This window comes from Brachyistius frenatus, unplaced genomic scaffold (assembly GCF_029030835.1).
Source record: "Brachyistius frenatus isolate BFR_SWC_R1_liver_20210118 unplaced genomic scaffold, ASM2903083v1 Contig_19, whole genome shotgun sequence".
Lineage (NCBI taxonomy): Eukaryota > Metazoa > Chordata > Actinopteri > Embiotocidae > Brachyistius > Brachyistius frenatus.
In genome coordinates, this window is record NW_027210618.1 from 5,644,802 (window position 1) to 5,668,413 (window position 23,612).

General features: G+C 38.5%; 2 protein-coding genes across 2 annotated transcripts in view; both read right to left on the minus strand.

Annotated features, from left to right (window-relative positions):
• The window catches only part of LOC138619177 (nuclear receptor-interacting protein 3-like), a 260,883-nt gene that overhangs the window by 219,828 nt on the left and 17,443 nt on the right, over positions 1-23,612 (minus strand). The gene's annotated exons all lie outside the window — the stretch shown is intronic.
• LOC138619165 (ras-related and estrogen-regulated growth inhibitor-like protein) lies at positions 1,002-11,472 on the minus strand. The gene is made up of 5 exons (XM_069695453.1): positions 11,261-11,472; positions 8,312-8,368; positions 7,407-7,480; positions 5,639-5,787; positions 1,002-4,204 (listed from the first exon to the last, which is right to left on the minus strand). Exons 1-5 carry the CDS (start codon positions 11,310-11,312, stop codon positions 3,919-3,921), a joined length of 618 nt encoding a protein of 205 aa, XP_069551554.1. The 5' UTR covers positions 11,313-11,472; the 3' UTR covers positions 1,002-3,918.

Consider the following 23,612-nt stretch of genomic DNA (forward strand, 5'->3'; position numbering starts at 1 on the left):
GGCGCTCTTCATACATTAATTCTATAGATTATATTAAAAGAAACACTGAACTGTATCCATGGACAATTTATGAGACAATGGGTCCCTGTGTGCTGAAGTTTAAAAGGCCCCGCTTCACCTTCCTAGTAATTTTTCATGTCTTTGTGGTTGTGTCAAATCCATGTGTAAATCATTTTGCATCTTCAGTAGTTTTCTTTTTAATTTTAATTTGTGTTTTGTTTTTTTGCAAACCATTATTACATCCATTTGTGGCCATTTTCCCTTTTCTTTTTGTTTATTTTATTTTCCTTTATTGTTATTTTGTATCTTTTTGTGCCAATTGTCTGTCTCTTTATGCTCATTTTATGTCATCTATGGTAATTTAGTGTGTTTTGTTTGGCATCTCTTTGCTGTTGGTTTGCTTCTCCTTGATCATTTCTCATTTGGTTTCTTTTTGCAGTCATTTGATTGACTTTCTAACAACAAATGTTAGCAGTGGTATGAATAAGCTCTGGCGCAGGACCGCCACAAATCCTTCAACCTGTGTATGATGGAACTAATTAGTAATCCATCCATGCCTGGAGAGAGCTAATGGTCAAAGTCACTGCATGATTTCTGATTTATATTTATTTTAGATACACTCATTACTCTCTGATTGTTCTCTCTGAAGGGATCATCAGGAGGGCAGTCTGTGAAATCTATTATCTTTATCGCTTTTGTTTTCTTTTTTAATAAATGTAGAAGGATGACAAATTAGAGAAAAAATTGTTGGGGAAAAATAACAAATATAAATTCTTCCTTACATAACACAACTGGAAAAACTACAGGTCCACAGCTAAGAAAACATTTAGTTTATGGGTGTGTAAATAGAATGAAGTTAACAAAAATATCTGTATTAATGCCAGAAACAGGGTGAGATTTTGTGTTTTTAAGATTGATGCAAGACTGGAAGTTTGATTGGCTCATGCAGCTCAGTCATGTTTTTTAAGCAGCAAGTAAGTAACAATGTTTTATAAAATTAAGTGATAAATTCTAAATTATAATTTTAAAAAACTGGTCACTTCTCTGGACCCTATACACACTGTTAGAAACAAACTGGTTACACTAAAAGGGGCACTGCTCTCTACTGAGCGACACGATTCAAAATGTTTTCTCTTTGGACGCTTATCAAATATACACTGTAGTACTCAGACAGACTACGAACTAGAAGAAAAAATAACATCAATAGACCTTTTTCACGGCAGACATTTTGAGCTGTCACAGTAGGGAAAGCACAGTTGCAATTAATGATGCTTACTTCCATTAAATGTCCCAGTAAGCCATGACAGTGAAGTAGCATGAACAAGAGTGAGACCTGCCCTAAATGGAATGCAGCCATCATTAATACACCTGTGTGTAATACACCCCCACTGTGATAACTCAAAGTGTCCTTTGTGAAAAGGATTTTATTGAATTTATTTAGTGGATTATTTGTCAAGACCCATGAACAGGAAATCATTCAGCAAACCACATCATCATGATGTTTTGATAGCTGTGCTGCCATCTGGTGGAAATATGTGGGTACAGTTAGAGGCCAAAACAGTCTGACAATGGTGCATCTCTCACTTCTCCTGCCTCTAGTCCTGCTATTCTTAGCAAATACACACAGGAAATTCCTCATCTCCGAAAGCTTTAGAGAAATGCCTCCTCTCACGGTCATCTAATTAAAGTTAAGCTCAAAGCGCTACAGCAGCCCCTCTGAAGAACTAAAAAAAGTCATCCTATTAAGCTATGTTTAACTTTAATTTCCTCTGGAACAACCAATGTTTTTACAGTATTTACAAAAGGAACATTCATCTACAAGACACTGTATACATTTTTTTTCATGATGTGTGGTGCATTTTTTATGCACACCATCATCGTGATATAGCTGGATCTAAGGAGAAAAACAGCATTGAATGAGTTCATGCCCTTAATTGGTGTGTTAGTTTTCTTGGGTTCACATTAAAGATATTTTTCAGTTTTCTTTAACTCAAATAAATACAATAATTTTTTCTATTTACTAGTAAATACGTATATACAAAATACAACAACAATGTGAATGTCACTATAATGATTGTAATAATTGTATTAGTTTTAAGTTGATGTATGGGGTATATGATATTATGTATCATTAAAAACAAACAGGTAAGATTGACTACAATTAAAAATACAGGCCCACAAACACAACCTAGATCCATTCACCAGTGACAAAAAAACACAAGAAAACATCATTGCGTGTAACAACACAGCTCCATATGTGAGGAAATGTAGGTTGTAGAACATTTTACACAGATTTGAGCGGGACTGGTATCACCCATGCCCAGCAGGATCCAATCTGTCATCAAAAAGAAGAGTGGCGTCTCATTCATAAAGGGTGCACTCACTTTGGTTGCAGTCAAATCTTAAACATGGACTTTTCATTAACTGCTCAAACATTCTGTTGGCATCATTCGTCTCCTTGGCTTTGGATAAAAATAAATAAAACTGTACTGGACAGGTGGACAGGATTTTTATCTGATTAGAAGTTTTGTGATATTGACCAGTGGTGAAGTCAATTTTGTTTGTATCTTGTATAGCAGATGACATTGTTACATACTATTATTGTACTGTGGAATTAACTTAGAGAGTATGCCTGTTACAATCAACAGCGCAGTAAATTACTAAAATGAACATTATGGCTTCCAAAGCGTAGCATTACTATGAAAATATTTTCTATAAATATACATAATGTTCATTAAACTGTCAGTAAAATGCATTAAAACTGACATTTTCCAATTCTAAGATATTACAAAACATGCTGAGCAGTAACTCTGAGCTAAGGAAACATTACTTTGCTTTGACAGTCAAATAGACCTCTCACAGAACAAAGGGATGCTTTACGTAAACTTAAGACTCAAATAGTTGATATTTTAACTCAGCATGCTGCACTTTTAGCCAACAAGCTGATAAATTAGACCGAATTTTGCTGCCACATCAACAGCTAAGCAGTCCTGCATGCTGACTTTGTGATATTGCTTTAAGATAAATGGAAGAATTGTCTGATGGGAGAAAGATGGAGGATACTTTGATCATAGTCAGTCAAAGCTCTCCAGTTTGTCTCAAGTTTTATAAATATAAAAAAATTTAAAAAAAATAATTAAAATACAGCTATAAACCAGCCAGAAATTATGTTTGGAAAGTAGCTAGTGTTGTGCAAACCAAACCTTCAAAGAAAACCTTCAATGGAAGATTTGGTTCTATTCTTTTATTTGAGTTTACTTGGATTTAAATCCAGATTTTTAAACTTTCAGGCCACATTTGTGCAACATTCTGCTAAAACTAACTGGTGATAACAATAAGCACCATACGTGGGAACTGTTTAACTGTTTTATGAAAGGGCATCTACACCATGATACACGTGCATTTTCTCTGCCTGATTAGATCTGGTTTTTGTAATGTGTGGCCAAGTACACACTGTGAATAACAACCCCATGTCGTATTAGCCAGAATACATGTGAGACTGTAGATGTAAAAAGTAATATTTCATAAAATAACACTCATCAGGGGAAAGTAACTCAAATAGTTTGAGAAATTGGAAGGTTTTGTTTTGGTCACAACCTAATTAGCCAGTTCTAAATAGCTGTCTCAGAGAAAAATATCCAACGCAAAAGCCAAAGCAATCAACATTCTAAAAACTGATAAAAATGTTTACAAAAATATTTACCTGTAACTAGACCCATGGACACCATTCAAGACCCCCCACTAACCATCCTTGCTGCTCACAACATGAACACAGTGTTAGTGTCTATATACCACTGTCTCTCAACAGTTTCTTAGCCAGCATGTTACATTGTGGCCCTTTCCCTTTGATCTGACGCCATAAAAACCAGCAACATGACTGTCCATCCATCTGGTTCGCTGCCGACTGCACTGGGATCATCACACCGACTTCCTCCTCTTGCCAAACACATTGTTGATGAGTTTGGCCATGGACTTGGAGCCGCTGTAGCGTCGTCGGTCCGCCCTGTACTTCAGGTGCTCCATCACCTGCCGGATGAGCTGCGTGAAGAGGTTGGCGATGTCCTGGTAGCTCTCGGCTGCAGAGACCTCCTGGAAATGACAACGGTTCTCCTGCGCCAGGCAGCGGCCTTCGTCCTCACGCACCTGCCGGGCGTGGCACAGGTCCTGCTTGTTACCCACCAGACACACAGGAACATCCGTCTCCCTGAAACAGAGACGTTTGAGAGTGTGGACAGGTGAGATGTAGAGGATGTGGATCAAATAAAAGCATCAGTTGCCTGGATAATTACCCTGTTCTGCAGAGGGATGTAAATCCTGTTGTACACATCATTGAAATGTTTTGTCTGGAGAAACATTGCTCAAACATACGTTTTAGATCAAAAGGTTTAAAGGACACAAAATGTAATTATAAACCAGGAGAAGCCAATACAAAGTACTTTGACTATACTAAAAAGTTTAATAATCTCCTATTTATTTTACCGGTACAGATTTTTCTTCGTTCAGTGGATGCTCATGATGTACTGAAAATATTTGTACCTTTAACTTTAAATACTGGATTTTTTTTTGTGTCCAACATTCATGTTTGTACTACTTCCAATTTAGGTCAGCATCAGCAATCCAACAAATCCACTGCCCTCCAGTAAACATGCCCTACCCAGTGCAAATATTTAGGCTACTTGCATTGTACGTACAGATAATGTCCACCCCTTATCTCCTCCACAAAACACTGATCTACATTTATTCACAAACACCTATCACGACATGTCTTTCCCCCACATTAGCAGGATGCCTTGGCTCATGGCCAGGCAGCTTGATGGATGTGGATGGCACATTTTTCCTTGCACCAAATGTACAAGATGCTTGCAGGTTTTCAGTGAATCTCTCAAATCATGCATGATTTATCAGTTTGAGTTTCTCAGAGGTGGTCAGGAATCCCAGCATTCCTCAAACTCAAACTGGCATGAAGATCCCTGTTCAGCTCCAAAGAAAGTAGGGCAGCACTATGTTGTTTTGTTCTATTGCGTTTGCAGCATGTTCAGGTTATATAGTGGGTGTAAATATTTTTGTGGCATTTTACTGTTGTGATTATTTTAACGTTGTACCTGCAGCTGAACTTTATACTTGCATTGACTGATTTTGTTTTTGACCACTTGAGGGCAGTGAAAACAAGTTGTGAACACTGACCTATCAGTTGAAGTGGTTAGCAAACAGTTGTACCTCGAACAGTTATGAGGCAACATCATCCTTCAGCCACGGTCATGTTTTGGTGTTTAACTGAAGTCAATCAACACTTTTAACACATTTCAAATTCACTGGAAGAACTCATAATGCCACAATGTCTCGTTGCTGCAGGCAATTTAAATCACATGTGGTTTTCACTTAACAACAGACAATTATTTTAACTGATAATAGACAGATTGTCAGTTGCACAGTCTGGATAAATCAGGAGAAAAATTTGAGAGACTCATTTCAAAAATTATTTTGCCTCAGTATCAGATAAATATCAGATAAACAGTTGTTGATGTATCCTTAGTGGACTACCTTAAAGTTACTGTAAATAGTTTGAAATTAAAGGCTACTCTGATCCTCCATATCTCAACTCCTTTATACCAAACAGTGTCATTGTGTTACTTCTGACCCTTTGCAGTTGTCTACGCGTGCCTCCTTAATCTGCCGCAGGATGTTTTTGGCGTTGATGAAGGAGGTGCGGTCACCGATGTTGTACACCACCACAAAGCCATCTGCCCAGTCCACCGGCTCCTCCAGTATACACCTGGCCTCTGAGCTCTGCCAAGAAGAACACCTGCTTTTATTTTGGATTCCCACTAACCAGATTTTATTTGTTTTCCACAGTATACCAGTTGGCTGATTTGTTTTTACAGTCGAGGAGAGACTGTTCGTTGTTCTTTACAATGTGTTTCTTCGTACAGTGTATTAACTCATCACCATTAGCTTTAAATTCAACATAATTTGCCCCACTGGCAAAAAGTAATATCAATTGGTTTAAATCACTGACCCATTATTCTTTTGAGAAAAGCAAGCTATTTAAAATATAATGACACTTTAAGGGGATATAATCAACTGTTGTGGCATTACAGTATATATATTTTTTTAAATTCTATTTTGGCCCATATATTTTTCTTTATCAACATCAAATCAAGGACGACTCACTGTGGCCCTTGTGACAGTGAGTAATTTTGGATTTTATATTATTTGCATGTTGTGATTTTAGATTACTTTGTAGATGTTGCTAATGTTAAAGTGTTACAAACATCTTGTAACACAGACTTTACTTCAAACTTGTATATTTCCAATTTCTCTTAGGTATTCCTCTTTTTGCTCATGAATGTGCTTTTAGATTTTATAACTGACATATTAGAAGATATTTCAAGGTGTAACTTAAACAACATCATAACATTTGCTGGGCGATAGTAAAACAAGAGTTTTTGTGACCTTAAAGAGACATTAACAGAGTAAGAAGGACATGAGGCCCATACTGGGACAAGTCTGAGCCCTGGCACAACAGAACTTCCGAACAGTTAATACCCATTTAAGACCTTTCTTTTTTTAACTCTTTAGTTTTTTTAAGGTCAGAAGGGTAGGATATCAACTCAGTGTTCCCTATAAAAAGACAACGTACAGTGAGTTTAACTGACAAAGACAATGACCGCTCTTTGTTCTGCTGAGTCTAGGGGTATTCTAATGAAATACTAAGTCTGTAGTAAAAGGCCTCTCAGGCCTTTAGTTCTGTTGAAGGAGAAGTGGGTTATGTGGATTCTTTCTTCAAAGCATACATCTCCTCTGGATACGCTCATAAACCGTAAGGATTCCCAACTTTAAATGCTGCGTAGATCGCACACGTGCCGGTCCGAGGTAAATATATGACCACGGCTCGCTCAAGGTCAAGGGCGTACACTCCAGCTACGCCAGCTGCCTCGAAACCAGCCAGTGTTTTACTGTTGTTGTGTGAGACTCTCTTACAGACATTTTATATTGACTATGATATATATATATATAGGGAAAATGAATGTTGGTTATGGTCTGGCCTTTAACAAATGACAATCTTTAGTCAAACAAAATAATGTTAGAATATAAAATGTACTCTCTACATGGGTGGTTTGTGTGTATGTTCTTAAAAAAGACTTCCTTCTCATTATCTCAGATTCTTAATTGTTTCACTTATACCTTCTCAGAGCCATCCCTGCATTAAGCGCAGGGCAAATCTCACTGTGAGCAGGTTTATGAGCAGTCCACCTGGTGAAATGTGGTTGGAACTCAAACATCTCAAAACAGGAAAGTATGGCATCCAGTGGCAGCTGTGCTTTTCTAATATCATTCTGTTAATAGCTCTGAAAAAAAAGTTTTGATGGGTTAGTCTTATTGGGTGTGTTCGAAATATTCTGTACCTGAGAGCAGGGGTCAAAAACTTCCAGATTCAGCTGCCTGCCATCAATCGACAGCCTTTTATGGTACAGGGAGTCTGTGATGAGGATTCAAAACAGTCAGTAATGAAGTATTAATGTCAGAATTCTACATTCATCAAAATGATCCTGATTGGTTGTTCTTCATGCTACAAGTATGTTGGGTTTGGAATTTGCTAAATCTTGTATTTTGATAATATTTCAGTGGTTAAGATGCTGATTTATGCCAAGACAGCCCGGTATCACAGCAAAACATGAAATGGACACCCTGGTCCACTACAGTAAAACGTGAAATAGCCACGCTTTGGCATGTCTCGGCGTGACAGTTACACATTTTCCTGTAATGGATACCTACTACCAAATGATACCTACTGCATGTGTAGAGCCATGTGATTTACAGGAACATTTTACTTACAGCTAAAACACGTGGTTGGTGTTAGGAAAAAACAACGTAGTAAGGATTAGGGAAAAACAATGTGATTAGGGTTAGAGTAAAAGAACATGGTTGCAATTAGGGAAAAACAACATGGTTGGGGTTGGAAGAAAAGAACATGAAATCCTTGTCTCTTAAAGGCTTGTTGTTGTTTTTTTGTTTGATATATCTGTCCTTCATACATAAAGTTACCATCACGAGAAGGTTAGCTTTAGCACAAATACTGAAAAGGGGCAAAACAGCAAAGAAGACTCGATTATTTTCTTGTTTAACTCTTAGGAAAAAAGCCTATTTTCCAAAAGGACAGATTTTCCCTTTAAACTCATGCATGCTCAGGCGAAATTTATACATCTCTAAGTGACTGAAAAGCAATGGTGTGTGTACATAAGCTCTTCTCTCCGGTGCCAAAAATCAAACCCTCATGAAAGTGTATTTCATCAAATCTGGAATCACTTACTGGCATTCGAGGCATATTCACCAATGAAGCGTCTGGTCAGGAACCGCACAAGGACAGCTGGAGGAAAGAAGTTAAAAAAAAAAAAATAATAATAATAATCATGGCATCATTAGTCTCACTCTAGCAAAAAAAATTAAAAATAAATAACAAGACCCTCGTTCATCCCCGCAGGCACAAAATGATGCCAACAGTTTTTGGGATTGGAGCAGTGAAACTGTAGCCTCACATGAAAAGAGGTTGCATGGCTTTTCTGGAAGGTCTGTGAGCATATTTTGGCAAGCTGAATGGTTACATTTTCCCTCTCTGTTTTACCTCTACACTGCAAGCTACACATAAAACTGACTGACTGGGCCAGTTTGGTCCCACAGACAATCAGTTTTAATAAAAGGCTGGTGTTTCAGGGGCTAAACTCTGGAAGCTTGCTTCTGATGGTAGGCCTCTAGAGGGGTTGTACAGAGGTTATACTTACGCTACAGGGACACACAAGTACAGAAAATTGCTCATGCATGCATTCTGGAAAAGACTGAGGGTGTTAAATAGGAAGCAAAACAACAAGACATACACTGAAAGCAAGAAGCAGAGCTGCAAAGAGTAGGAATTAAAAGGACACGTACATACAGCCTCCAGAGGCTTATACAGCATCTCCACAGTGACAGCTCTGCTTCACCGCCAGGCAGCGAGAATGGAGACAACCCATTGTTTTATGAAGCTTGAATACAGTAGAGCCAGTCACTCAGTAGAACCCACAGCACCATGAGACTGAATACTAATACATGCATCAAGACCCGAAGCAGCAACAAGGGTGCTATAACTCCCCCAACCTCTGCCTCCACAGCATTTTTCACTCCAGTTAAAAATACAATGTGGAATGTGTCTGACCTTGCACATTTAAGTTATGGTCACGTAAACTATTGAAAGTCCTATAAAAAATAAACTGGCAGAATCTTTGGGTAGCTCCAAAAGCAAATCTATGTACCTAAGAGTTAGGCAGGTACCAAACCCACAGGAAGCGCGAGTAGAAGTGTTCAAACATTTTAGTAAGACCAATGTTAGTCACACCAGACTAAATTGAGTAAATTTGTTTTGTTATGTATATCATTTGTATCAGTTCATTACCAAGTGAAACCAAATATAAACAAACCCAGCTAAATTAATTGTATGAGCGTTAATGTTGGATTTTATTTTGATATTAGTGATGGGGCAAATCCTGCCAAATTTGTTCACATGTCAGCACGTGGGATTTAGATGATATGACACTGATGCAGCGTTAGCTGGCTGTTAGTATCGCGTATCTTCAAAGCTGTACTACTGTAACTTAGCAAACTTCAAAAATGTGTGTGAAGAGGTCTTCCAGTTTGTGATTAGAAATGGTTGATCACTGTGAAAACAGTGCTAATTATTAATTCTTTCTTTTTTTCCACTTTTTCTTGTCAAAATACTGTTTACAAGATCAAGATTCAGCTTTCATGCTCAATTGCAATTTCGCTTGCAATTAGCTAGTTAGAAAGTGAGCTTGTAAAACCCATAAAACAACACTAGCTCATTTTGACTCCATTATAGTTTCAGACTTTCAACTACCAAATCTCACCTTTCCTTTGCGAAATGGTTGGAGAGAAAATGGACATGTATGCCATTCAGATATCAATGGATAACATTTCATTATAAGAGCTAAAACTCATGGTGTATTCAAAATACTGCCTCCTGAAAAAGGAGTATCAAGAAAAAAAAAATCTCTTAAAACATTTTCAGAGGTCAACCTGATGGCTGAGTGGTCAGTATGTACAGTATACCACCTAGGCACATGTACTGAGCAGTGAGACCCTGGTTCAGTTCAGCCCTGATTTCTGCCTGTCATTCCTCTACTATCTTCCTCTTTATTTTCTCTCTTTCTTTTACTGTCCCCTTCGAATAAAGGCAAGCATGTCCAAGAAATACATCTTAAAAAAATGCTTTCTAAGCAGTGTGTTACATCATAATGTTATTCCATGGACTTTTTGTTTTATTACAGCATCCTCATCCTCCCATGCCGTTCAGGGTCCATGTGGGAAGTTTTCTCTAAAGTATTCGTGCTGAATTTCAGCATACTTGTTGATGGAGACTCCTATAAAACTAAATCCTCCCAGAAATATGTTTAACTGGATTATACACAGGCAAACCTTTTTAGTCAGATTGCAAGTGTTTTATAATCACACTTTAATTTGTATTGAAAGAAAGACTGTCATTATACTGGAAGCAATCGTTGACCTTAAACTTAATAAAACTTCAATGTCAGAAGAGACACTGAACAGGCAAACTCAGGCAAAATTAGTTAATGTATGCATTAGTTGATCAGTGGAAATTTAATCAGTAACAGTTTTGTTACTCAAAAATGGTTTAAATATGCAAAACAGTGGCTTCATTTTCTCCAGTGTGACTATTTGCAACTTTTCTTTATTGGCTAGACAAGATAACATAACTGCATCACCTTGAACTCTGGGAAGTTGCAAGTGACACTTTTCACAATGCAGTGACATTTCATGAATCAAACAAATTGACAAAATTGATTGAGCAAAAAGAAAATAATCTGCAGATTAGTCACTCAGGAAATTAGGCATTTGATGAAGCCCTATATATTTGTAAGCAATAATATTTTGCATTCTTACCTCAGGAGTGTTATGTATTACATCATCACACACTAATAGATTACAATCAAAAACATGTCAATTTGTTTGAATGTCTGAATGGAAAAACAAGCAGGTAAACTGATTTATGATACCATCAAGCTTCACTCTTGTCACTGAATTTAGAAGAAATTATACTGATTTGTCGCCAGATTTAGTCAATTGGGTTCATTTCTTAGGAGTTACTACAGGTCTAAAAATCTTGTTCAGGAGTTTTAACTGAAAGTACAGAAAGCACCAGAGACATCTATAGACGTCTGGAAAAAAACCCCGCTCTCCAGCCACTCACCTGATTTCCCAGCCCCCTGGCTCCCCAGCAGAGCCAGCTTGATGTCGTTCATGCCTGTGTTCCGTCAGGTCCTCAGTTGACTCTCTGGCTGCAGCTCTGTGTTGTGTCTGGTATTTGGGTTAGTGTCGGCACACTAAATACTCCTTATAGTCCAGGCAGGGTGAAGTACAGGACTGCCACCCCCCCACCCCTCTCTTACTCTTCAAAGAGCTGTTTCACCTTTTTAAAACTAGAGGGAGGGGGGGGAGACAAGCACCCCACCACCACCACCACCACCACCTCCACCCCCTCTGCTCTCAGTCTGTGTGCTTGGAGATCTTTTATTCTCTCACACACACCTCTCTTTCTCTCTGTTTTTCTCTCTCCTTTATCCAGTATTGCTCTCTGTCTCCTTTCTTTTCCTAGTCTGTTTTCCTTCTTTCTTTCCTCTCGGGCGCCTATATATCTCTTTTCTGTCTCTGCCCCCTCCTACACAGAGGTTCCTCAAAGGTCATGACTGACTAAACCTATTGTGCTGGTCCTACTCTACAGTGTAACCATAGTCTTGCAGCCATCTAAGGACATTTGTGTAATTCTTCACAGAGTGATGTTATGGAAACCCATCCCAGCAAGGAAAAGAAGAAACAATGAATGTAGGGAAATATCAAATGCAAGAAGCTAGGTCAGATTAATGTATGTGGTCAATAAATTGTGTTTATAGGCTACTGCTTATTTTTGACAGAAGCCTAATGCCACCCAATTATTGTATTTATTTACATAAAGACAAACAATGTTGAAGGACATCTCCTCCAAGTCACAGAATGTTAATAAAAATCATATCTGCAAAACTTAGACTGGCAACTTATGTCTTTTGTTTTTCCTATTCATGCAAAAATAAAACAAATCCCCTTTTCGCAGCCAAATCACAACATACTTGTATGATAATGAACAAAGACTTGTGCACAGTCAAATTAATGAGGCAAAATTCATTCACATCATAACATAATCTTATTTGGATTTACAGTATTAAAGATATATTATCATAGATAAGCCCAAATCTGTTGGGGTAGTTTTGACTTGCTCTTTACTACTAAATCATTTTTATATAAATATCTAAACAGACCAACTAGCTGTCAAACTATTAATAATGATTTTTTTTTCTTTGAAAGTAAAACATTTAAATGATTTTATACTTTATCACTTTGTAGTTCATAATTTTCAAACCTGTTTCCTACAAATTACCGCTTTTTTAAAACAGAAAAATCATTTTAAGAGAAAAGTAGTGCCATCTGTTAAATTTTTATCAACACAACAAGGAAATGTTTTTGATAAATGCATTTGCAAGATTTTCGGACAGAGCATATCAGTAAAACGTTTGCAAATAACATAAATCTTTTTTTTGTTTTTTTTTTTTTGCCATATCCATGGATCAAAATGCTGCACTAAAATACGATTCATTAATTCTAAGGTTATAATTGGCCCTGTAAAGGACTGGCGACCTGTCCAGGTGTACCCTGCCTTTGTCCAAAGTCAGCTGGGAGGCTCCAGGACCTCCGTGACCTTGTTCAGGATAAAACGGATATAGATAATGGATGGATGGATTGAAATGGTACCAAAGTCCCGCATTAACCCAAGTCAAATTAATAAAACAAATAAGTCAAAATTATGACATCAAATGTTGAAATAGAGATAGTTCAAATTTATTGAAATTGTACATAAAGTCAGTTATATGGTTCTTGTTTGTTGGTGTCATTTTCAATCAAAATAAAGAAAAAAAAAGTGCATCTTTGTTTTCCTCAGATACACCGAAAAAGATGTGGAGTCAGATGTGTTGTTCATATTTTGGCTTCCAGGAAGGGCACGCAGTAATTATATGGGCAAAACATTTTAATGACTTTGGACACATACTTTATCAACTGTGCAGTCACAGCTCACCAGACTGAAGCAATATAGTAAAGTCGAAGCTTTGAGTGCAGCGTAAAAGCAAAACCATGAGAAGGCCAGCAATAAAAACACTGATTACAGCATCAGTCATACTCCTGACATCGAATGGAATCGATTCAGACAAGCAATCCATCTCCTTCAGCTTCAGGCACCACACAAAATGCGGCACTTAAGGACAATAAATCATCCTGCAGTAGCTTCGATTTCACAGACACTAACGTCAGCCAAGAAAATAAATATTCTTTTGACTAAAACCACATTTTGGTCTCCCCTGACTTTCTTGCAGGTTCGTCCTGAGTATCTTGGCCACATTTCCAAACCGGGTTCATTTGATCTTTTATCTGTTTGCATGCAAAGTCAGAAATTCAGAAATTCTACCCGTGATTTCAGAGAGGGCTGTCATGACTTGGCTGCACTTGTCTGCATTTTTACAACAATAATTACAGCAGTATTTCAAGCCTTAATTTTGGGTTGTTTTTGTGTTTTTACATAGTTAGTTTCTTTATAATTGTGATGGCTCAGTTAAAGACATTGAAGTTCAGGATTACCAAAACTGTATCCTGTAAACTTCCATGTTAGTCAATGTACCAAGAACTCTGTCAATCAATTTAAAAGTGAAAAATATTTCCAACTCTCATTTTTCAAATGTAAGCAGTCTCTGCCGTTGTTTACTTTAGAATCCTGGATTTGGACCTTTGAATACCGTAAAACACAAGCTGTAACAAAGAAAAGAAAACAACCTGACCACACTGTGGGCATCCAAATCCATCCATAATGTGAAGCAGGCAAATGGAATTTTCTTTTAAAATGTTTACCAAATGATCTTCTTTCCATTCAGTAATGTTTAGATATTATATACCCTGCAAATCAGCTGGCATTAAGGAAAATAATTGGAACCACAGAACTTTAAGTTTTGGGAGTTCTGATCAGGACTAAAATTACCAACATGTCACTTCAAGTTCTTATCAAAAGAAAGCAGAATGTTGAAAAATTATTAATATTGCATATTGTAAAAATATGTTCGCCCTAATCTCACCTAATCCCAAACCATTAAACTAAAGATCCTAATTATCCTTGAAGGCTGAAACACTTGATCTTGTTGCACTTTAATCCCAAAAACAACATGTTCCATCGATGCAAAAATGTAAATAAAACTGCATTTCCTCTCACTTTCTCAGCGAGCATTCCTGCTGTAATCAGAAAGAATCTAATTCCTCTGTTTTCCTTCCAAAGTGAGCACGCAGTGGAAGGCCCAGCCATCCATAGCAGCTTTAAATCAGGCACAGAAGGAGAAACCATTTCCCCTGAGCTGATCAACACGTGGCTGTACAGAGGCTTTCACATGGGACGACATCATGTGCCCACAAAACTACACACCAAGAAACACATTACACACACACACACACACACACACACACACACACACACACACACACACACACACACACACACACACACACACACACACACACACACACACACACAAACGAAAGTTATATAAATCAACATCAAAGGGCACCACAGCACATCAGCAGCATCATTACATAATGTCTGTGCACCAGGAACCTGTCTGAAAGATTTCTGTTTATTCTGTGAAATCAGATTATGGCTCATGTATGACATGGGAAAAGTTATGTTGGACTGGAGACATTCTTACACCTAAACATGAGATGCCATTGCAAAAGTAACAGCATTTCAAATATGGGCGGCCTAATTTATTTTCCAGAAATAAACCATCAGCTGAACTACTTACATAGAACTCTGAAGTTTAAAGTTTTGTTTTGTTTTGTTTTAGTTTGGCTTATCTTGGCTCATTCATCTTGGCAATTCAAACTTTTCTGGAGAGATAAACAACAAAAATGTTTGATTTTTTTTCGGACTTTTGGAAAATTGGGGTATTTTGTGGCAAGTTCACGGACGCAACATCAGTGGCTTGGAGTAAATCAGAGTGACTTTGGTGTTCAAAATTGTGCTTATAATCTATCCCATCATCCTTTACTGTCTGTGGGTTCAGTTATCTTGTCATTCCCACAAATTTATATCAACATCTTGAACCTGTTTACTGTACCGAACCATCATTCTGAGGGTAGTGGGCCCAGGCTGGATAGAAGATGACCAAAGGCAGAGATTATCTGACACAGTGACATTAAATGACACCCATCACAATAACTTCTTTCCCCCAAATGCTTGTTTGGGTATTAGGGAAGATGTTGCCACATGTTTCCATGAACTGTTGGAGTTATGAAGTACAATGACTGATGATAATTAATGGTGTGTTGGTGGTCTGTGGGATTATTCTATTTTGATGTTTATGGGTTTGACAGCATTCTCTTGAACCCCAAAATAGTCCTGAAAAATGGATGAACAGCATTTATCTCCTTTCTTACACAGAGATAAGCTTAATGAAAGGTGGTTCATCTTTTTACAAGATGTTGTAACGAACTATCAGCCTTGCTCTTAGCAGTGTCCAAAGAAAACATCATGCACTTATCCCGATCTCAGACACAATAATTCAAGGTTTCTTTTAATGCAGTGGCTTATCGAGAATATAAGTGAGAAAATGAGTCTAAATACCACAAAGGCCAGCAGAAAATCTTAGTGAGCAGCTTTTTGGAAGAAGTATACATCTTAAAACGTGCAAAAGTAATTAGGCTCCTGTGAGATGAATGAAAAATAGGTCTTATCATGGCCAATGAATGCTGTGGAATTTGGTCTAAACATTACATTAAGGTCTTATCTGTCCGAAGATGTTCTCCATGTGCAGCTTGACGTACGTCGGTCTTTTTCTCCTTTTTACATGCATTAGTGATTAACCAAGTTTCAGAAAGGCACAGCAAGGGGGGCTTATATGAAGGCTTTGATGTTCTTAAATGAAACATCTGCACAATACGACAGGATATAGAGGGGGGGGGAAAGAACTGGAGAGGAAAAACAAAGACAGACCTGTGACTAAGGTTTAATAGACGGAATAAAGTGGGTTTACAAGACATCAAAACTCCCTTTAATAACATCTCAGTCCGTTTCCGCTTTTTTATTGTGACATTAGCCACAGGGCTGCTGGACCTTAAAAGCTCACTCTCATCGTTCTGTGTATCTCCTCATTCAATGGCTTACAAATTCTTTACTTAAGAGGATGAACACCCGGTTCAAAAACATGGTATTTATGTTTTTTATCAGTGAATGCAAAAAATGTTGTCCACTTGAAAGTCTTTTATTGGGTACAAGCACTCATGGTGCAGCTTTCCTCACTGATCACATTACATAGAAGAGCATTTTGATCTGAGTGTATACAAGTAGGAGCTTTCTATCTGGAATGGCATAAACTACCTGAAGAAGTCAATTGGTGCTCTCTGCCATTTAGCAAATTGTCAGTTGAATTGAGTTTTGCTATTCTTACTATTTTTACGGTTCCATTTCATTTTTCTTGTTTATTTTATTGGTCCCATTTCCAGGTACATGACTCAAGGTCACCTTTTTTTTTTTTTATCTATTAACTAACTTATTCTATTAATTATTATCATTCTATTCTTGTAACTTTCTTCATATTTGTCATATGTTATCTACGTTTTAGCTTGAAATTAAGTGCTGTCCTGGCCAGTGATGTATTTAAGAGGTCTAAATGCTCAAAATTATATGTAGACACAACAACCATTGGTACAATAAACAAAAAAAATTGAATCAAATTGTTACAAATGTAATTTATTGTATTTTGTCCTTGTGATCGACAAATCAAGGATTGGAGAATGCAAAGGAAATTCGCAACCTAGATAAAGATCACATACATGGAAAAAACAACCACAAGATGCTCTTTCTACAAATATTGTAATTTCAATTTAGGGTATATGTGGCTCCAGTATAAAAGCTTACAAGCACACCTCCTGGTGAGGGAAATGTGGGGGATACTGGTGCTTGGAGAAGCAAAGTGACCAACAACAATAACCCGAAACAAATTTACCAGGTTCAAACATCGGAAAACATATATTTCTATATGTTTGTCATCATGACCACCTTGCATGGCCATACGGCATATGCAGCTGTTGGTAGAAACAGTCTCTCTATGCAGTACACCTATGAAAAGGTGGAAAGCCTCTTTTGTTGTATACTTGGATCACTGACCACCTGCACAGACACCAGTGAGGCCCTGATTTACCCTTAGTGGAGTTAAAGTTCACACAAAGTAGAAAACATATAGTTCATTTACAAAGTAGATTTATCTTTCAATATTTGTATTCTGCTAAAGAGGAAAATGTTTGATATTTATGACAATCCACTGTACATCTTTCAAATAAACCCTAAATAATGCCATTGATGACTGACTTCATTCCAAGACTGTAATTAGTATCTGTTTCTATAAAAACATTTTATACCTGACATTCCTTGAAAGTACCTGAAATGGGACAATTCCACAAAATTCTACTTTTCATTATAAGTAAGTCAAAGTAAGACATAATTGCTCTCAAAAACTGTAATTACAAAATGTTTTCCATCAATTAAAAGTTTCTGACAAAACATTGTAAAATCATAGGTAATATTTTTTGCCACTAAACACGCATCTCTTTTTTTTGTAGTTTTCTTTCCTCTTCCCGCTGAGCCACTGGAGGCGAGCTCTGTCCGTTGTGTCCTGGCTGGCTGATGGGAACGTCCGGTCAGGAAAGCTCTCCCTCAGTTTGCTCAAGAAAAACACTTCCACATTTCGGCCGGCGTGTGCCACCTCTGAGTCTGGCTGCACAGCAGAGGGAGATTAAAAAGAAAACACACACAACACACAAAGATCAGAACCTATACTTGACTTACAAGGCTGGTTTACAATTAATAAAATCACTTTATTGGACCTATTTCAAACACTGTAGGCTGGACAGGTATTGTGTAAATTTTAGGCTAATTTGAATTTTGCTTTAATCAATACTCTACATTTATGAGCAACTACCTGCAAAACCAATGACATTCCCATTCGACTCAGTTTGACTTTCTTTAGTGCTTATTAGTCAAATTAATGCTAAACTATGATGTCATGTTGTATCATACCTGCTGAACATCAGCATGTTAGCTTTGTCATTGTGAGCATTTTAGCATTTAGCTCAAAGTATGGCATACTTAGTATATTTTTTTATTTTTTTATTTTATACACTTTATTAATCCCCGAGGGGAAATTTCTTCACTACAGCAGGGGGGCTCTCAGGGGGGAGCTGCTGCAGCAGGCTGCCACTAGCGCGGCGCCAGGTAACCTGACCTGAGGTGCATGTTTTTGGATGATGGGAGGAAGCCGGAGAACCCGGAGAGAACCCACGCAAGCACAGGGAGAACATGCAAACTCTGCACAGAAAGACCCAGGACCGGATTCGAACCCCGAACCTTTTTTGCTGTGAGGTGACAGTGCTAACCACTGCACCACCGTGCCGCCCTGGGCTAACTAGATCACTGTGGCTGTAGACCCATAGTCTCTTGTTAAATGTAAAAATCTAAATGAAGGCAGTCATGTCTCAGATATCACCTGAGACTTAATATGTACTGACAGATAGACACAATCTGACTGGTATTTGTTTTTTGTTTTGGCAAATTTGTTTGTAAATGCTTAGTTTAAGCCGTGGCATTGTAATGCAGTTTTATGTTGCATCTACTAAAATAAATCAACATGGAAATGTGGCCCAGCTTGCTGCTACATGTGGAACTCATCCCCACAGGCTATAGTGAAGATATTATTCAATTACACCAGAAATTAGATTAAAAGTGGGAAATCCACTCCAATTCCCACATCCTTGTGAAAAACGCACGTAATTGAAAGTGGCGCAGTTCTTTAACATCAGCAGAACGTCATTGACAAACTGCTCGGCAGTGAAGTAGTGGAGAGTGTTGCTCTTATCCAGTTTCCTGCGGATCACTGACAGGTCGATGGGTCTCTTGATGATCTGGTAGTAGTTTCGGGCCTGGAGCACATTCACAGAGATTAGATCATTGTGGGAGAGAATGGTGTCATTTTACCATTGTGTTTTGGTCTAAAAGTGAGGTGGAACATTTTACATGCAGGCCAGGTGTGTTTTCTGTATTTATAGTAAGTAGATTGTTAAAACAATGACATGCTGTCACATAGTGCTCTTTCTGTTTCACATGATTCCAGTGCTTGGAAACTTGGAAACTTGTATGTACATACACATACATACTGTGTATCTCTGCACTTTTGTACAGATGTGTTACATTACTGATAAGGCAATGTATTTATTTTGATTTCCATAAGATGTTTTATAAGATTTCTTATGTGAATCTGTTGGACTGACCAGTAGGCTGACAGCTTCATGGAACGGAGCGCTGAGCGTGTGACAGTACAACAACAGAGTCAACTTCTCACACCGCTGCAGAGTAGTAGAACCACGACATACAGAAACAAAGTTAATGAGCTGAACCTTGTCAACTTCTAATGAGCTGATACTTCGGGAGAGAACAGAGTTAGAAGAAAATTAACACGTATACAATCAAAAATATTTAACTACATTTTGAATTCAGCAATGTTACTAATCAGCAGCACAGAAACCAAACCCTTGATTATGCGCTGCAGCTCACCCTCTGGTCCTGTTTGGACAGTGTGTAAGGTGCTTTCATTCCCCCACAGGAGTGCATGTTCTCACAGTCGTAGGCCTCCACAGGCTCCTGGTCAGTTCTGCACAGCGTACACACCCAGTCACCTCTGAAGGACACACGGGGGCCCTGTTATTTTATACTTACCGAATTCGCATGTCAGTAGTCACAATCACAAACTGTCACGGCAAGACAAGACGGAATGACATTTTACGTGAACTTTTAGCTATAATCTATATGCCTAATGGAAACTCTGCTGTCTGAGGGGTGACAGACAGCACAACAGATACATATCATGATGACATATATTGCCAGTGCCAAAGATCCACTGGCCTAAGTCAAAGTGATTGCATTATTTGTCATCCTAAACGAGTGTATACAGTTTAGGTGTTCAAACAATACTTACAGAGGGAATCTGGTAAGAGGAGGTATATGACAGGCCAAGTGATAAACTTTAGGGCAACGGTCGCAGCAGAGCAGATCTCCTCCGTTCAGGCAAACAGCACAGAAATCCTCACTCTCTATCCCCTCAGTCCCAGCTCCAGCTTCAGGCTGCTGGGGGGATGAATCGGCCGGTTCCTGCGAGCAGCAAAAGTCGGGCCTTTGATCTTCACTGTTGTCAATTTGAAATCCACCTGCTTCACATTTAGTTTCAGATTCATCCTCCAGCTGCAGGCATCGATCCTGATCTGCTTCCGGATCCAGGTCAATCACCATGGTCTGCTCTGGATCTGGATCCAAATAAAATGTTTCTGAACCAGTTCTTCCATCTTCAGATCCAGAATCAAACAGGATATAAGGCTGATCTGGATTGGATTCACAGTCAAAGTCGGGGTCCTGCTCCAGTTCTGCGGACGGGGAGCTGTCAGGATAGTACGGTTCAGTCCAGGATGTTGGTGTTGTTTCTGTTTGACTGAGATCAGATGACTCTGTTGATTTGGTCTGGGGTGATACTTCTCTTATCTCCAAAATATCTGCCTCACTTTGGCTTAACCCATTCTGTTAGCAGAGATTAAAACCCAGGGGTAATAAAAAGAGAAAAATAATCAAAATAGGTAACTCCTTCATCTCACATAAAGTGTCTCAATTTTCATCTCCGTACCTGTTGAGGACTATTTAAAGACACATCATCCTGGGGCTCAGCTTGTGTTTGGCACGGCAGTCGTACCAGGGACACCACCGGCTGCAGAGATGAGAAGGACACAGATTGGAAGTTCACACGTTGCAGGCTCACTACAGCTATGCAGGAATTCCCCAGGATCCTCTGGGCTTCTGGGTGAATCCTGTAAAAATAAATGAAGATGAGGTGGACTTCTTGATAAGTAGAACAAAAGAACGTTGTAGCAGAACATCTTGTTGCACTGGCAAGAACATCTCTGAACAAGGCATTTTCTTTCCGATTAGATTCAGAATATTTGAATCACTATTACCCAGCATGGACCATATCAAATATTTTAAGGAAAGGTTTGACATTTGGTGATTAGCATAGTTTAGCATTAAAACTGGAAACAGAAAGACAGTGAGTCCTTTTCTGTCCAAACTTCAAAAATACACCATCACCTTATCAGCCTACATTTGTGCATATTTGTTGAGTACAAGCCACAAATTTTCAGATTCAGAGCCACAGATAAAATTCAAGACGGTTCTTTTTAAACTATAGGTGTTAGGAACGTGTTCACACGTTTTTCAGCACATGTACATGCGCAGAGTCACAAACACATGTCACTCTGACCTTTGCAAGACCTTCATGGCGACTCAGTTGCAGAAGTGGAAATTGCACATAATCTCAAATCAGTGCATTCCGCATCAGTGTGGCCACGAGGGTCCACAAGCAACTATGAAACCCATATCCTGTATGTTTTCACAAATCATATCATTTTCTACTCGAACCATGGTTTCCTGCGTCCACGTTTTAATCGAATCACCCCCACACTGCCTCACTACATGGACCACTGCACTTTTGTATCTTGTCCATGACCTGTGCCATGTTTACTTTTCTGGGAGAGGCGAGGCAACCAATGACACGCTGCCCTCTAATGGTACACATTTGGCATGATACTGTGCTGACCTGCTCCTTACTGAATGAACATTAATTAGAGTGGTAATGATCTTCTCGAACTCTCTTCAACAATGGGAATAAGCGCAATTACCAAAAATTGTATACTATTAATTTAAAGTTAAGAGCTCCCACCATGCTGTTATCAGATGCAGTTCTTTGTTTTACCTTAGTCTCTTCAGTAAAGCTTTTACTCTTTTGTCAGGATGTCTTTCCCATTTTCCAGGTGATGCAGGGGCCACTCTGGTTTTTCTGTTGAAAGAATGTGTTGGGTCCTTTCCCATCTGACAGAATAAAGTGCTGCTGAGCTTTTAAAACAAAGAGAGATTTAGAGTCATTATTATCATATCATATTCTGATTATTTATTGGAATATGAATATGGACCTCCTCTCTCATTTTCTGTTAGCTGTTTTTCTAACCCTCTCTTTGACTTTCTAAGACTTTAACACAGTCTACATCTGTTACGTGTTCTGCCGGAGGGGTTGGCCCCGCTGCTGTGGTTGCCAGATTTGGACCAGTCTCAGATGACATTGCCTCCAGTGTCAGCCTTACTCTGCACTTGGCTACCCGGGGCAACAGGCTGGCTCGCCTTTGTGGAAAGTTGCCATGACATCTGTGGGGCAGGTCTGCCATCTCCAGGAGATCAGGCCTCTAGAGGTAAAGAAACAGAAGACAAAACACAGAAGATGCTGCTGGTTTGAAATCTTCTGGGTGCTCAGTGTTTGATGGCATAACAGCTAAATTAACTAATTAAATTAAGACAAGCAGAAAACCACAGAAGATACGGCGGCGGATTCAGTTGAATTATCATTTTGAGGTTAATTTGACTGCTCTTTCACATACAAAATGATAATAATAATAATAATGTCAATAAATGATAACATAAAAAACATTGTGTACATTATGGATTTTAAAAGTGCATTTTCATCTTGTAAGAATAAGGTTGAAGTTGCATCATAAACATGCCTTACCTGAGTGAGAACCTAAGGAATACAAAAACAAGATGTCTGCTTCAGAAATCCAGGTGAATGTGTCATCAGGTAAATGAGAGCTGAGAGGAGAGGGATGGCACTGCACCATGTGTCCAGTATCAAGGGGGACACAGATGATGTGATTGGTGGAGAGCTGATTTAACCTCAGCCCCCTGACATTACAACACCGAGTCTCTGCAAGCAAGTGTTTCACGTCAAATTCAGAACTAATCATCAATGATGCTTTAATTTCAGTGGTAGGAGAAGTATTCAGGCCTTAAAGTAAAGTGATGGAAAGATTCTTTTATATGATGGAAAGATTCTTTTTTTTTTTCCTTTTTATGTACATGTTATGATATACTTTGTATAAACAGGAGGGATATGATGGAAAGGAAAGATGTGTCTCTTCCTCTTGTTTGCATTGTGGCTCCAGAAAGTCTCAGGCCCCGAAAAGTTTCCTTTGTTGTCTGTCTTATTTGCAAGTGATTATTTCCGCATCTAATTAACGACTATCTTGTGACCTACAACCAACTCTGTATTACCATACAAAAGCAGGTACAAAGGGAATGGGGGTGATGGTCTACTGTTTGTCCCACTGTATAAAAGCTGCCCTACAGAGGAGGGAGGTCTCTCTTCTTTCCCGATGTGTTTGATTTTGAGCCACGCCTCATGAGTAATTTTTCTAACATAATGGAAACTCTACGTTGCAATGTAAAATGTATCATTTTGCCTTTTTAAGCATCAAGAAGTGATTTAAATGAAACCATCTTGAGAAGTTTAAAGTAAAAATGTCTCTTTGGTGGAACTGCTAAAAACTCATAAACAATTGAA

Excerpts from the sequence above, each read along its gene's own strand:
- LOC138619165 (XM_069695453.1), bottom strand. The coding sequence starts at position 11,312 with ATGAACGACATCAAGCTGGCTCTGCTGGGGAGCCAGGGGGCTGGGAAA. Across the intron at positions 7,481-8,311 it reads TGAATATGCCTCGAATGCCA|ACTCCCTGTACCATAAAAGG; the intron begins GTAAGTGATTCC and ends TCCTCATCACAG. Across the intron at positions 4,205-5,638 it reads CGCGTAGACAACTGCAAAGG|GGAGACGGATGTTCCTGTGT; the intron begins GTCAGAAGTAAC and ends TCTCTGTTTCAG.